This window comes from Mycteria americana, chromosome 2 (genome assembly GCF_035582795.1).
Source record: "Mycteria americana isolate JAX WOST 10 ecotype Jacksonville Zoo and Gardens chromosome 2, USCA_MyAme_1.0, whole genome shotgun sequence".
Classification (NCBI taxonomy): Eukaryota; Metazoa; Chordata; class Aves; order Ciconiiformes; family Ciconiidae; genus Mycteria; species Mycteria americana.
The window spans coordinates 46,660,971-46,677,138 of record NC_134366.1 but is presented as its reverse complement, the minus strand read 5'-3'; the positions used below and the strand labels follow the sequence as shown (position 1 = coordinate 46,677,138).

At 42.4% G+C, this 16,168-nt stretch overlaps 1 protein-coding gene across 3 annotated transcripts in view; it reads right to left on the bottom strand.

Moving 5' to 3' along the window:
• CNOT10 (CCR4-NOT transcription complex subunit 10) overlaps positions 1-16,168 on the bottom strand; it is a 64,737-nt gene that overhangs the window by 29,043 nt on the left and 19,526 nt on the right. For 2 of the 3 annotated variants that reach the window (XM_075493210.1, XM_075493211.1), the window contains exons 1-3: positions 9,189-9,340; positions 3,017-3,108; positions 71-232 (exon numbers count right to left, since the gene is read on the bottom strand). In XM_075493210.1, the coding sequence (XP_075349325.1) occupies positions 71-232; positions 3,017-3,108; positions 9,189-9,210 (276 nt within the window). In that variant the 5' untranslated portion in view covers positions 9,211-9,340. Of the gene's footprint in view, positions 1-70; positions 233-1,077; positions 1,374-3,016; positions 3,109-9,188; positions 9,341-16,168 lie in introns of those variants that run through there. The other variant, XM_075493212.1, reaches the window with a different exon arrangement.

Below are 16,168 nucleotides of genomic sequence, written 5' to 3'. Positions count from 1 at the left end.
TTTCACTGGAAGATTTCACCACCATTAACAGTACTCAAAATCAAGTACCACATCAGTAAGTTTGCATTACCTGGTTCTTCAGCTGGTTAAGGGTTTGTCTCAAATTGTCAGTTGTAGTCTGGTTACTTTTACAGAACTCTGCAACAGCAGTGTTCAAAGTTATTTTGTAGTCATCTTTGTTTATGTCTTGAAGGGTATTTAGGTGTTGTAAACAAGCATCATAGTTTCCAGCCTGGAAATGCACACATACCAGAAAGAGGGATTAGAAGATACAAAGTTTAAACTAGCAGGCTACTATGTTTTAATGAAATAGAGAGCAAGGTAGTATTTCCTTTATCAACAGCAAGTGAAGCAAACTAAAGGTCTACACACGTACTTCATTATTTATGCAGATTAATATGTATGAGAATTAAGTCTGAAAGCTGAGGTCATATCCAAACTTCAAAAAGAATTTTGTGGAAGAAGGACAAATGGAGTAGTTGACTATTATTAAACAGATGTTTCCATAAAAAGTGTTATTCTGGTTTCTCTTCATCATATTATTTTGAATTTCAAGATTCTTTGTTTCCTCAGTTTTCATAATCTTTCCCCATCATGTGTACATTGAGCAGCTGCAGTTGCTTACGTAAATCCCAGCCCATCATTTCATGTTCATTCTTCACTTCATTTGGAGAGACTGTGAGTTACAATTTAGTCTGTGGAAGTCAGCTTAAGACAGGTTGGAAAAAGAGGGTGTCACTTTCCTGGTACAGGTTTAAATAATATTTTTACAAGTTTTACCTGTTGAATGAAGTATTCAATCATCTAGGCTTGCCTAAACAGAAACTAGGACCCAAAAGTATGATGCTCCTCTGAGGTGTGATTTAATCAAGAAATCCCTTTCTTTGACCTCAGGAATAGGAAAGGACTTCAGAATGGCTCACTTCTTTCCGCTTACAGTTTTAGTCTTTTCTGTGTTTGTGCAGGAGAAATTTAGCAGCACCGAGGAATGAAAGAGAACTCCAGACTCTTTCAACTATGTTAAGTCTAAATGATCCTTCACTCTCTACTGTTCAATTCCTATACAGGAATAATCACCTTCACCTCTTCTGTATCAGGGTTACTTCCAATCTGGTCAGACAGATAAGCAGATTCGTTTCCATCTCCGTCAACACTTCACAATCAAAAGCTATGCTCTTGAGTACCACGACCACTCTCCACTTCCTTCTCCTTTAAGTGCTGTTCCATGGAGCTTCTCCTGGGCTCCTGCCTAACTTCCTCTATTAAGGGAAGAATCACAACAGAGAAAGGCTCTGTGGTCCTCCTGCTTTTCCCCGAAAAAGTTGCCATTCTGCAGCTACTCTCACCAGAACCATCCCAGTTCCTTCAGTCTCCTGTGAAAGCACAGTTATACAATTTACAGAGAGATGTAGCAGGACATTGACACGCAGTATTTCCACAACTCAAACTATCAACAGCATGGATTGCCTAGTGATCGTGTGCATAAACACAGGGACTTGCAGCTCAACTGCTGGCATGCTTTTTAATTGAGACTGTTCATCTCCCAATTATTTTCTTCATGTGTTTCACACTCAGAGCCTCTCTTCAACAGGAGTAGCTTTCAGATCACAGCGACAAAGCTTCTAACCATGGTTGGACTAAAAACCTTGAACCCTTAAATGCTCAGCTTATTTTGTGATGTTTTTCCTCAGCCAACAGTCCTTTACTCTACTCTGCTAGACAGGCTCTAGAACACAATACACAATTTTATAGTAACTCTGTCACGACTGAAATTGGAAGTGCAATATGATAAAGCAGCATGCAAGGCAGTCCACAAAGCTATTTACAGCAACTCAATAGCAAGCAAAATTGGCAAACAAGGCACCAGACTAATTCTGCTGACATCTGTCATCACCTCACAACTCCATGCACTTAGAGAGTTCTTAAAGCAAGAAAAAAAATAATGAGATAAACAAGATACACTGGACCAGTATAAAACCAAAGATGAAGTCATCAGCAGATCAAAAGTATTTTAGGCCTGCAGATCTGTGGGCAAGGTGGAAAACAGACAACCCTTTCCTGTGCCTTCAGTTCTCAGGATCAAATGCCAAAGAGCAAAAAGTTATTGAAAAAAAGAGTAATTGGGCTAGGCAGCACTCAAGAAGACATCAGTGAACATCAGCAGTAGTCAGTTTAAGGACCAACTACATGCACTTCATGCAACAACATTCCAGACAAAAGAAAAGTAATGAGTGAAACATACAAGCAGGAACCTCAAAAGACAGTATTTAAATTCTTCCCCCGATCTATTTAACACATCCGAAACTAAATTATGCAAGGCATTGTGGAGATAGAGATATAACAATTGAAAGGAAAAGCAATTATACTTCCTGTCACCTGGTACACTGAATAAAATTAGGAGACAAGACAAAGAAAGAAGTAAACTGAAAGACCTGGTACCCGAACTTTAACATGCAAAAAAATCTTCCAAGAAACACAAAACAGGTAGTAAATACTGCCTGTAGGTGTTATGTGTTGAAAAATACGTTTTAATGTAAAGTGACAGAACAGTATACAAAGCTTTTTGTGAAAGAATATAGCAAGATGCTAAAACAAAAAAAGGTTTGTTTGGTTGCTGTTTTTTAAATACATGTGGTTCCTTTAAACCTTTTAACACAACATTTTTAGCTTGAAGTGATTAATTCTTCAGAGAGATCATGCATTTCCAACACTGATACACAATAGCAGTCTGCTTCTTCTAATTAACTCATTATACAGCTTTTAAGGCTATTACATTTTGAGAATCAAGATTAAACATGCTCCTGTACACTTTGTTCAACTATCTCCTTCAGTCTTCTCACATCATAGCAGACAGAAAATGCATGTGCTGGCTTTATAACACAACTAGTGCTACTTTTGATATAATATCCCGTTAACACATTTGCAACCGTGCTAAGAAAACAGGAAAAATAATTATATAAGCCCATTTAGCAGTTATGTAGTAAATTAGAAGTCTCAGAGTTTGGCTTTGTCTTACCAGAAAAGCTTGTAATGCACTGCTCGACAATTCCTTTTCCTGATCAGTAATCCCAGAAGTACCCGCTCCTTCATGTTTCTCGGTACCTTGATCTGTAAAGTGGGCAGAAGATTACAAGAAAGTTTGCAAATGTGATGACAGCTATTCAGCTTAAAAATTTTGTTTCTTCCAGTTCTCAAGATCCTCCTGCCAGTACAAGTAACTTTCCAGATAACTGCAGCACTGTCTCCCTGATACACTAAAATATCTCAAGTTATCATATACTCCTAGTGAATTCCTCTCCATTAAATGTAAATGTAATAATCCTAGCTAAATTACTATGCTCAAACAATAACCAAAGTCCTGCAAGTTAACAGACAATGCATACATTTTAGATTTCTCTTTAAAGCTGCAACCATACACTAGGATTGTCTTTATTTGCACAAAAATTACCAGTGAAGGCCACACATCATAAAATAAGTACCACACTGGGTTAGATGAAAAACCTATGCCTCCTGTATGCTGCTTCCTAAACAGCAAGCAAGGGATGCTGTAGGGAACAACATAAAAAACAGAGGAAACAGTGGAACTTCCACCCAGCTCCCTGCTTTGGAAGAATAAGTCTCCCTAAATAAGAGGCTGCAATCGAACCATCATTGTTAATAATCACTGACAGGCCTGATATATTTTTTTAAAACTCTCTGTACTTCTGTACCCTTCAATATACACCATCAAATGCTATCTAGTGATTATACTGCAAGACAGGAGCAAGTGCTGCCTATTCACTTTTTCAGCCTCACTCCCGATCTTATAGATCTTTCTTTGAATCATCTCTCCTCCAAGGTGAGCAGGCACAGTTTATTCTGCATCTTCCTCACATGTTTTTCCCAGAATCTTCTCCAGTTCTACTATATCCTTTTCCAGATTAAGACAAGAACAGCATGCAGCAATGATGATGGTGGCCCCTTTGAGCATTTATATAGCAATATAATAAGGTTTTAATTGTCTTCAATTTCTTTACATAGAACTCCTAATGTTTTACCTTTCAGTCACTACTGAGCATATTTTTCAGGAAGGAGCCTACTGAACCCTTTTGTCATCATGTAATTAAGAATTCAGTGTTAAGAATTGAGAAAAACCACAGCACCGACATTCCATTTCAGCTTTCAAAGAAGTTGAAAAACCCCCCACGAAACCCCTCCTTGGACCGAACACAAACTAATGGAGGAAAAAAAAAAACCAACCCAAAACACCACACAACCACCACACCAGACAGCTTATTTCCAGAAGCATTAACTCATGTGCTAGAACATACAAAAATCATTTAATGTTTTTGAAACCAAGACTTTATAAACCAGCAATGGTTTCCACTTTTGCAGAAAATTATTTCTTGAATTTCACAGTGGAAGCTTTCCTCGAACCTACCTTTTGCTATCTTAATAGGCTAGGTAGGCTTTGTAAATTTAATGTCTTCTTTCTCTTCCCTAGAATTCACAGATATAATGCAAACTCTGCTAATTTTGTTTTCGCTTTGAACAAATGAAAGCACTTATCTGTGAGCTCCACTGCAAAATCCATTCCCCATCATCACCAATATACCTAGATCATCTGCTACTGACTATGAAAATTTACAACTATAAGACAAACAACAACAGTAAGGGGCAACCAAACCTCAGAAGATTCATCAATTAACCCCCACAGTAGGAATAAAGCAGACTTACTAATCTATTCATAGTTTGTGCTTGTTGCTGGGAAGATAGCAAGATCCCTTCCCTTGCCCTATGCAATAACACATTTGAGCAAGAACTGTAAACATCTGGTTGTGACTTTCACCGTGCATCAAGATGCCAACAAAGTTGAGATTTTAAAACCTCAACAATCTTACACCCACAAGTTACAAAGTAACCCCCTGTGATTTAGACAAAATTCAGGATTCAGCAATTTCAGTACTCTGGAGGGATGGATCCTCAGGGGCCTACAGAACAGCATGCACCTGCTATAAAATCTGACTGTGCATATGGCATTGATCAACACCACTTGCACTGCCTTTTCCTTGAAAGGGAAACGCAGGAGGGAAAACTAAAACACAAAAAAGCTCAGAACAATTCTGATGCGCCAAGGTTTTCCGCAGCAAAAGAGGAAAGGAACAAGAAGCACCTCTCCTTCAAGCTAAATATAGAATAGATCTGATTCCTGCTCTAAATCTTGTGGCTGTACAGCTGAACAGAAAGCTATCACCCTCCAAGGATCGCTAGAACAGCAGCGATTAAGCAAACACATTTTCCCCTCAAAGTTTCATGCTAACAGTTACATTATGTGCTTTACTTGCTCAGCATGCCATTCAGATTATGCTAGTAAAAGTAATCATAGTGCAGAGACTTGAGACTCTGAAACTTTTGAAGTTGATAACGCTCAGTCTGGTCAAGAGGTTCCTCACACAGAGGTTTATCTAGGAGAGTGCCATCAACTACTGAGGGCATTACTGATTACTGCCATTGTATGCAAGTTTGTAAAACAAGCATCTCAAATGAAGCTGGGCTTATGGAAGTCTGAATCCTGAAGTAAGATGTCTTCAGTTAAGTGAAAGATAAACCAAAGAGACTATTGCCTAAGTTGTATAATAAAAACACCACTTAAATAGCTGTTCGATATATTTCCCAGGGAAAAATCAAGACAGGTCTACAGATTTCACTGTGTCTAAGTTTGCTGGTACGTTAAAAAAAAAACAAAATGAAACTGGGGACTACTTTAAGCAAAACCAGAGCTGTCCCTTTTCCTATAAAGTCAGGTTTATGGCTGTAATCCGATTAACTGCACCTACTATGACTCAGTAAACAAAGCAAGTTTGCAAAACCTGAACTGGAAGCTTATCAAGAAAGAATAAAACTAAAGTCCAGCTGACATAGTTCACAGCATAGCTCTTTCCTTTGAAAAAAAACCAAAACAAGACAAACAAAAAAAAAACCACAAGAAAACCCCAACACTTTGGCTACTCTCTACTTTTTTGCCCAAACACCCTTGAAATCTGTTCAAGAGCTCAAGGTCCTTCCAATCTACTGTAATCCTACCACTCTTGTTTAGAGCAGGATCTACGGCTTCAGGTGATCTTTATTATCGAGAGATTTCACAGACAGGAGTCACCTAAAAGCTGGCTGGCCCAAGATACCAAAAAGAACCCTCCAATTCCACTTTAATGGGAGAAGAAAAATAAGTACTCTTGCTCTCTTGGCTGCAAATGGCTATCAAGTGCTTGCAAATAAAACTATTATTTCCATATTTCTCAAGGCATTTGAAAATGAAACAGGTAGGTGCATTGTTCCCTGGCAAAACATAGAGCATGCCACTTGCTCACTCAGATCTAGTGATCTTCAGCATTCTTGCAGAAGCATGTGGTGTGTTGTGGTTTAGCCCCAGCCAGCAATTAAGTACCACACAGCCGCTCGCTCACCGGGGGGGGGGGGGGAAGCGTGGGGTGTGGGATGGGGGAGAGCATCAGAAAAGCAAAAGTAAGAAAACTTGTGGGTTGAGATAAGAACAGTTTAATAATTGGAACAAAAAAAAATTTGTCATGAGAAGGAAAACAACAAGGGAGCGAGAGATGAACAAAACCCAAGGGAAAAAAAAAAACCAGTGATACAACCACTCACTCACCACCCACCGACTGATGCCCAGCCAGTCCCTGAGCAGTGACCACTACCCCCCGGCCAACTCCCCCCAGTTTATATACTGAGCATGACATCATATGGCATGGAATAGCCCTTTGGTCAGTTTGGATCAACTATCCTGGCTGTGCCCCCTCCCAACTTCTTGTGCACCTGGCAGAGCATGGGAAGCTGAAAAGTCCTTGACCAGTGTAAACACCACTTAGCAACAGCCAAAACATCAGCGTGTTATCAGTATTATTCTCATACTAAAATCCAAAACACAGCACTATACCAGCTACTAGGAAGAAAATTAACTCTATCCCAGCCGAAACCAGGAGAGGTGTAACACACGGCACACCAGTCACTACTGACATGCTCCTATCCATACAGTAGCTACAATTATCAGGTGAAATACCTGAAACAGTGCAGATTCTCTGCTTTACAAATGACAGGACTCGATTTATCTCTGCAAACTGTATTTACACAGGGACTCATTTGTTTAACTTTTCATTTTGTCAACTTTCACAAGTACAGAGCAACTCTAAAACTAATACTTCTCAGGCTAGTGATGAGGGGCAAAAGGGGCAACCTGGAAAAGGATGTAAAAAACAACTGCTCAGATTTTGATCTGGAGGAAGCTGCTGCACTAAGTTGGAAGTTACAGAAGCGAGTCAGGAAATTAGCAATCCTGGGGCTGAGCAGCAGAAACACTATGTCAGGGAGGCTTGTTTGCTTTGCACGAGCAGGCAGTTGGTCCTACTGGAGAAGTTATATCATGGTGGATGGCAGAACTTTGGGAAAACTGGCTCTATGAGAGGAGAACAAGGAAAAGCATGAGACTGCCACCTGAAAAGGGAGATTGCTCTCCTCATCAGCTTGCTGCCACATCATATAGGCAACAAGGCGGCACATCTCCCACATACACATACCCGAAGACACCTGGAGAGTGACTGCAATCATTATCCTTCTCATACCTGCTCTGCATATCTCCAAGGACTGCTGTTCCTGAGCTCTCTTGTTCCTAGGCCCTGTAAATTACACCTTGCATGAACTATACTGTTGAATACCAGAGCACCTCTGGAATTATTTTTTATTTCCAAACTCCACAGGCAGGGGGATAATCTCTTCCTTGGAAGGGGAGGAATCTATAACATGACTCTTGATCCAAAAGCATTTCGAAGGGTATGAAGACCAGCCAGAGTGTTCAGCCTTTTATAAGATAGTGACAGTTTGTGACACCAAGACTACATTTTTCTATGAAGCACTGCACTACGAGTATAAATATAACAGACTTCTTCAACATTGTACAATAAAAAGCAAACACTTTTCAGTAGAAAGTTACTTGTAACTCACTGCTGTGAGCAAGTACAGTATGTAGACTATCTTGCCATAGCTCACATCTTTGATTCATTTGGGCACATACTTTTCTTTTAAGTACAACTGAAAAGTTCCTTCAACACTTCCAAGAACAACAATAATAAAACATAAAAAACTGAATGTCAATTTTTTTTCTTGTAGTTTAGGAGAGGCTTACAGTGCTTATAAATAAACACAGGATAGTTTAGTACACATCACTCAGTACAGTACACTAATTTTTCCCACAATCATTTTCAGATACTGAGGAGTTTCATATTTAGCATCCAGAGAAAAAATGCTTGAGGCAATTTTAAATAATGCTGCCACCACGTAAAACCAACTGAAAAAAATGAAGAGCACAAGCAGATCCCTTTGGCTTTCCTCCACGTCGCCCTCTTCTCCGTCCCCACTGAGCTGCCATCTGAGGGAAGGACCTTTCCTGCAAAAAGGACTTCTTGCATGAAGGGTAATCTTAAGGGAAATGGACGAGCAGTAGCTTATGAATGCTAATGAGTTACACAGCAACTGTACTTGAGATTTACTTAGGTGTTTACCAGAACATGATTTATTTTTTAATCTCGGTGATTTCTCTCTACAGTGTCTTTTCAGGGCCGAGTTTAGGAAAGACCCACTCATCCCCTGAAACTAAAGCAGAAACTCAGAAGGAATTGGACCAAACTCCAGAGATTAAGCAGCAGTACGAAGCGTTCAAATCTCCCCAGCACCTTCCGAATGCCCCAGTTTCACGAATTAACCCCGAAGATCAACTTCTGTAGCGGTTATTAAGCTCTGGGAGACACCCACCCCCGCCAATACGTCCATAACGCCCTCCCCGCCGAGCCCTTCCAGGCCAGGACGGTGCAACAGCTCAGCCCCCCTCGCCGAGGGCACGGAGGGCCCCGTCCCCACACGGCCCAGCCGGCGAGCCGCCAGGGCACAGGCCCACAGGCAGCGGGCCTCGCCGGCACCTCACACCGGCCACCTCGGCCTCTGGCGGCCCGCAGTCCTGCCGCCGCGGGGGCACTACTTCCTCGGCGGAAGGAAACAGCACAGAGCAGGCCAGGCACCGTTTCTCCTTCCGCCCGGGACGTACCGGCACTCACCGCCCCCCGCGCGGGAGCGTATCCCTCCGCACCAGGCGGCCGAGGCCCGAGGCGGACACGGCGGACGGCGGCGGCTCCCCTCGCACTCACCCGCAGCCTTGTCTGCCGCCATCTCCCCTGCCGCGCCGTGCGGCCGCGCCGTCCGAGCGCGCCGATAGGGCCGAGGCTCCCCCCGCTGCGCCGAGCGCTGGCCGCGCCACCGCCAACCGTCCGCTGCCCCCCGGGACTACTTTGCCGCCGCCACCGCCCTCCGCGCGCCGAGCCCGCCCCGCTGACTGCGCCACTCGTTCCTATTCGCCCGACGCTTCCGGGTTCCCGGCGGCCTCGCGACGTCCGGCCGTTGCCGGGGGACCGCGCATATGACGTCAGACGCGGCAGCGCTTCCTGGCGGGGGGGAGGGTAGCGAGGCGCATGCGCGTCGCGTCCCGCCCCTGGGGCCGCCGGGGTGGGCGCCATGTTGCCGGCTCGGCCGTGGGAGAGCTGTGTGCGCGGCAGCGGCCTGGGCGAAGGGTGCAGGCCGTGTCTGTGTAGATGCTCTCCGGTTCTTCCGCGGCACTGAATTGATTGGCAAGTGTCGGCCGCTGTCTCGAACGTATTTTGTCTTTTCTGCCCGGTGCCGGGATCCCCTCCAGAGCAGCCAGTGCCGGTAGCGGTGACCCGGGGGCTTCCTTCAGGTGTCACCAGCTGGTGACGAAGAAACCTGCAAAATACTCACTAGTTTATGTGGATTATCAGCCAGACTATCTGCAGTGTTGTTACGGTGCTCATCACCATAGTAATGAAGGCAGATAAGGTGGCCTCGTGTCTGCATCCTGAATTCCTTCCTAAATGGGTGTTTGAGCACCAGCTCAGTCCTCCCAGGAGGCCCGGGGAAGCCCAGTTTCACGCCTCGAGTTTCAAGTGTCCTTGGCATTCAGTGCGCTGGGGGGGGGAAGTAACCCTCATCAGACTGAAGACTCCAATTAGCACTTGTTATTATCTTTGTCATTGAAGTACCAGACATGGGATAAATGACATTTGCAGCGTTATAAATATTAAAGATTCTTAAGTGTTTATGACTTGGATATACTATATATAGTATTTAAGTGTTCACCTTTGCCAAGATGTATCTTTGTAGGCTCAGCAGCCGTAATATTGTTCTGACTCTTGGGTGGGGACGCTGTGGACGAGTCTAGAGGAGCCACCTTCTCTTTTGATCCCCCGTTGTTACATACAGTGGAAGGTGGGATGAGGTTAGGAGAAAGGGCCCCTGGAGTGTCCTGGCACCAGAAGGCTCCCTGTGTTTCTGTCCCTTGGAGTCAAGCTCCTGAGACACAGGGACAGTTACCCTTCATTGCCATTCTGTGAAGGTGAGTTTTCATCATTGTGCTCTCTGTGTGCTTCCTCTGTGTAACAGTGGGGTTCATGTAAGACACTGCTTCCATAGTTTCGTCATCTGTTAATATGGGAACGCTTTCTTGTATTATTTCTCCAGATGTGGTTCTCCAAGACGTCCCCCCTTCCTCATTTATTCCTGTTAAACATCTACTTGTTTTTCTACTGGTGACAGTAAGCGTGGATACACCTGATTCTGATTAACAGATTCTGCATTACATGATTTTGACCTTGTTGCCAGGTAGACAACATTTGTCAAGAAAGACCAGATTTGAGGATGAAATTTGTCCTTGGGAAGTCGATGGCAAAAGTGATTTAGTGGAAGCAGGATTTCTTCGTACTAGTCTTCTTGTGGTAGGCCTCCAGCTCCCATGTTTTCCCTAACTCTGTTGTGGGGCATCTCAGAGAAGTAACGTTTGTAAGGAAAGGTGATACTTTGTTTAACAGAGGGATACAGTGGAAAGAAACAGGCTTTTAGACACACCAGGTCTGAACACCTTTAAACCGTCACAGCTTTTAATGAGCCAGGCCCAGTAAAATGAAAGATTCTGAAAACATTATTTCAGGAATTTCAAGAGCAGCATAATTCTTTTTATTTTGTAATTGAAATTCTGAATATTCCAGATTATGTTTAATGACTTCTATTAATCACCGCTTCTCCAATTCCTCTTCACTAAACTCTGATCTTCAGACTTTCTTTTAGACATATATATATGAAAGAATCCTGCAATCCTTATTCATAAGCATCTTATTCCAAGTCTCTGAATTTGTTGTATCTTCTTTTGTAAGAAATAGCTGCTGGCCCAGACCATTAGGCTGTATCTGTATTAGAGAATATCTGCCAATAAAGTTGTAATAGCAAGCCCTCCTAATGTGTATATATTTACTAGTGTAATTATTTATTTATGCTGGCACATTATTTGTACATATGTATATGTAAAAACCATGCTGTTTTGGTAAGCAATAGAACCTATAAAGGCAAAAGCACTGTACTACTAGTGTTAACTGCACATTCTGACTTTTATGAAAACAAGAAAGTCACCAAAAATCCACCACAAGTACAGAACAAGAATGTCTAACGCGGACCTGATGTGAATGTACGTCTCCCTCTCTCTCAGGCTTGGTACAGTGTTTATTGCCACTATCTAAGCAGTAGTCTGCTTGTTCCGGAGCGTGCCGCATCAAGATGGACACCACAATGAATTTACTGTTCCCTACTGTAGCTTTTCTTTAACAATCTTGTCAAAGCTCATTCAGCTTCAAGTATGGCAGCCCTGGTATCCAGCTCCTCATCTCTTCTACATCATGACATCTAGAGGACAGTCATGAGAGTTTGCTTTATCCATCATGCTATGATTTTACCGCTGGGCTTGTTTACCTGGGGGGTACTTACAGCAATCCTTGGTATATCTTCCAGCACCATTTTGCCATGTTTGTGGCTTGTAGTTCCAAAATAATCTTTTTTTTCCATGTCTAAGGCATAGACAAAGCAATTTTTGTCAGCTGTTCTTTTTTCTTTTTTTAGTATGGGCGATTTTAAAAAGGAACTCAACACAAATAAAATCAGGTCTTTCTCCCCCTTTTTATTAATAATCAAATCTTAATTGCGCTTCTGTGTGGAGGGTGCTGAAGGAAGGGAAGAGACACCTGCCCTTTATTACAGTTCAAGCATACAGTCATGCAATCAAAAATGTTGACATTTTTCCTTCAAAAATACTGTGATAGCATCACTACCTTCCTCTAAGGACAGGGGAGAGAGTTTTTTGACTACATGTATGTATAGTTTGCATTCTGCCTGAGGTGTAGTAGATCTTGCCAAGTCGGCAGACCACAGAAAGAGTCTCTGGTCTCAGTAAGGCAGGTACGCCACCTGCTGTGGAAGATACAGAATAAAATCAAATACCATTTGAGAGAATAAAAAAAGTGTGACAAAACCCACTTCTCCTAAAATATTACCTCTCCTGGAGTTTTGGTTTTTCAGGAAAGAAATGACCACGATTCAGGCTTTTAGCTCAAAACTCAGTTTGAAAAAACAAACATGGTACAGAGATGGGGAGATTTTTCTAGGTTTCTTTTGCCCATTTCTAGGCTACATCAAAAGAAGCCAAAAGGAGCCAACTGTAATTTGTAATGTGCAAGAGCAGGGGTGAAGTTTCCAGAGGAATAAAGCATATCTGCTCACAGACAGAGAGTAGTCCCAGCATCTCATTCCTCCCTTGTACAGTACCTTCCTTTAGTAGACTAGATTAAATAGAAGTAGGCCAGGGTTTCCTCTCCGATTCTGGCCCCACAAAGCAAACTTTTCAAGGCTCCATTTTAAGTTCTTGCAGACTCAAAACCAGCAAGACAGCAATCTCCTACCTGACCTTGCAGCAGTAGATGTAGATAACCTCTCCCCTGATCATATGAGCAAGACCTGGCTAGCAGAGGAGAAAATCAGGATTTGTGACATCCCCAATCACTGTCAGACTATGGAAGAGAGAGGAGTACGGCCAGCTCCAAAGGGAACTGTGAAAGTTACAATTCTTTTGCCAGATAAAACAGTACGGAAATCTCGGCAACACTTTGTTAGTCTAGTAAATTCCAAAATACAAATGTTTTAATGTAAGAAATACTTTCTCTGTGTCGTGGTTTAACCTCAGTTGGCAACTAAGCACCACACAGCCGCTCTCTCACTCCGCCCGCGGTGGGATGGGGGAGAGAATTAGAAGAGTAAAAGTGAGAAAACTCGTGGGTTGAGATAAAGACAGTTTAATAAGTAAAGCAAAAGCTGCGCACGCACGCAGAGCAAACCAAGGAATTCATTCACTCCTTGCCATCAGCAGGCAGGCGTTCAGCCATCTCCAGGAGAGCAGGGCTCCATCACGCGTTACTGTTACTTGGGAAGACAAAACGCCATCACTCCAAACATCCCCCCATTCCTTCTTCTTCCCCCAGCTTTATATGCTGAGCATGACGTCATATGGTATGGGATATCCCTTTGGTCATTGGGGTCAGCTGTCCCAGCCATGTCCCCTCCCAGCCTCTTGTGCACCGCCAGCCTACTCGCTGGTGGGGTGGGGTGAGGAGCAGAAAAGGCCTTGACTCTGTGTAAGCACTGCTCAGCAGTAACAAAACCATCCCTGTGTTACCAACACTATTTCCAGCACAAATCCAAAGCATAGCCCCATACTAGCTGCTATTAAGAAAATCAACTCTACCCCAGCCAAAACCAGCACACTCTGCTATTAATAGGGCTTGCTAGCCTTTGCCACTCCAGAGTTTAAAAGCTTTCAACCCCTAGGTGGCACTATCTAGTAAAGTAAGGCATGTTTAAGTACTATTTTCCCCCTACAGATGGAGTTCTTATTCAAAATGTAAACTAGTGTAAATTTGAGTATGTTGAATGCAGCTATTAGTCTCAGCTTGGTAATCCTGTTTTTCTGAATCTGTCTCTCAAAGTCAATAAAATATACTGCTGTGAATCTCATTTAAATACAGTATTTTTGCTTTCAGAGTGCTATGGAATATGTTTTCCTGGAAAATTATGATGCATGACAAACTATTACACTTTTTGTTCTGTCTGTGAGCAGTGGATAAACCAGCATAGGCTGTGTTTACTTCAGCAATTCACTTAGAGCAGAAGGAGTAGATTGACAGCTGTAAACAGCTGGTGCTGAGGTTCCTCACATCTCCAGTATATTCTCACACAGAGGTTATCTTGCATCAGGTGGGGACTGGCCCAGTACCACACACCTCCATTACATATTTTGAAACTCCCTGAAGGAAAGCTATCCCACAAAACTTTAATTCCTCAACCACGGGACTTCTAGGAAGCAGCAAGTTCCCCTTTCACCTGTCTCATGCAGATATGTTTCACACCAGCCTCCACTGTCTACATAAAAACTTCACAGGCAGAAGGAAGCCCTCTAATTTTTCTCACTCCTGCAGCTTCTGAGTGACACTGTTTTACTTGTTTCAGATCCTGCTCTTCACTCTGATGCCAGAACATGCATTGCTTGGTGGTCCAGGGGAGGAACGTTTGTCTCCACCCTGCAGCCACAGTAGCAGTGCCAGGAAAATACCTTGAGTAAGCTCTTCTTACACCTTACTTTCACAGATAAAAAAGAGAGGCAGAATATCTTTCTGGTAGCGCTTACCGCCGTGACAGCTTTACGCACAGTCAAATAGAGATGCTGAACCTGGGAGACAAGCTTAGACAGACAGGACTCCATCATCATTGTGATGTGGAAAGAGAAGAAGCGGGTGCAAAACTTCTGGGTGTAGGGGTGTACCACTGAGAAACATAGAGAACAATGGAGCATAAGGGATTTGGAGGAATGATGCCACAATATCCTCAATGAATTTCTGATTCCCCTTTTGAAGAGAGGTGCTCATCTTTTCCTCGTACCTGATAACTCCTTCATGGCATCACGTACCTCCCCCTTCCCTTGTTCTACATCTGCTCTGATTTTGCTTGTGCATGGTATTGTTACGTATTTTCTCTCCATTTGGCTCTCATGATAGCTTCATTATCTTTTTCTGTTAATCAGTTTAAGTCCAGGGACCACCCAAATTGTGCTGTGTTTTAAGACTTTTCTAGGATAAGAAACAAAAAATTGTTTTATATAATCTTTGTCATTTTTCCATTCTGGTGTCATCCAGAAGAAATTTGCACACCCAATTACAGTTACACTGGAAATCAAGGTAGTTGTGGAAGGAAAACTATACATTTATCACCATACATTTTGCGTTGTTTACTTTCCTGCAGAGAAGGCTCGCCTAAAGCTTATGGAACTTTGGTTTCCACTTAAATGCTCAAATTGACAGAATAGCCTTTATTTCAATGGAAGTCTACTAAGGCCCAATCCTTAATTTGCAGACAGGCAAAATTTCCAGTGTTACACAGTTAAGAGCAGAAGGATCAGGTCTCTCAAACATTTTGTTATTACATCCGTGCCTTTTAGCACAAGCAGGAACTGATTTATTTGTAACAGTAGGATGTCTGCATGACATATGTGTTTATGTCCAATGTGTCAAGTACTACTTTATGCCCTTCTACATTGCAGAGCGCTTTGACCCTTTCTGAGATGCAAAAATAGAAAGTGAATGTACCTGTGCAAAATCAGAGGCTTTGAGTAAACGTTGGTTCTTTCAGCCCAGTCTTAAGAATTCTTCCTGTGCCGGCCTAAGCTGATACATACACTTTGTAGGGAAGTCTAACACTTGATGTCCTTGGTATTGCAACAGCTAGGAAGCTGGAGTTTATTGAGAAATTATGTTATGTCTCCAGGCAGGAATAATCTATAAATCAAAAACAAAAGTAAATTCTTACTAATTACTTGTTTATGGTAGTTATTATTCTCAGCATTTCTCCAGACATTCAGAAAGAGAGGGTTTCTCTCTTGAGAAGTATAAAGCAATTCTTTTTTTCACTAAAGATGCAGATGAAGTATTTCACTGATAAAGTCTATATGAGATGTTGCAAAAGCCAAAGACTGCGTTCAGTACAGTTTTTCTACCTTCACACAGTGCAGGAGAATGTTTGTGTACGTTCTCATTATGCTTCCTTTTTTAAAAAGTTCTTACAGGCATTTAAGTGCATTTAAAGTATTTTTTCCTCCAAAACTTTTAGGAACTTAAAATATAAGATTGAGTGTATTTTATGTGTCACACAATTTGCTGAAAGATGTTAAGACAGCTCTGATGGAGTTGTT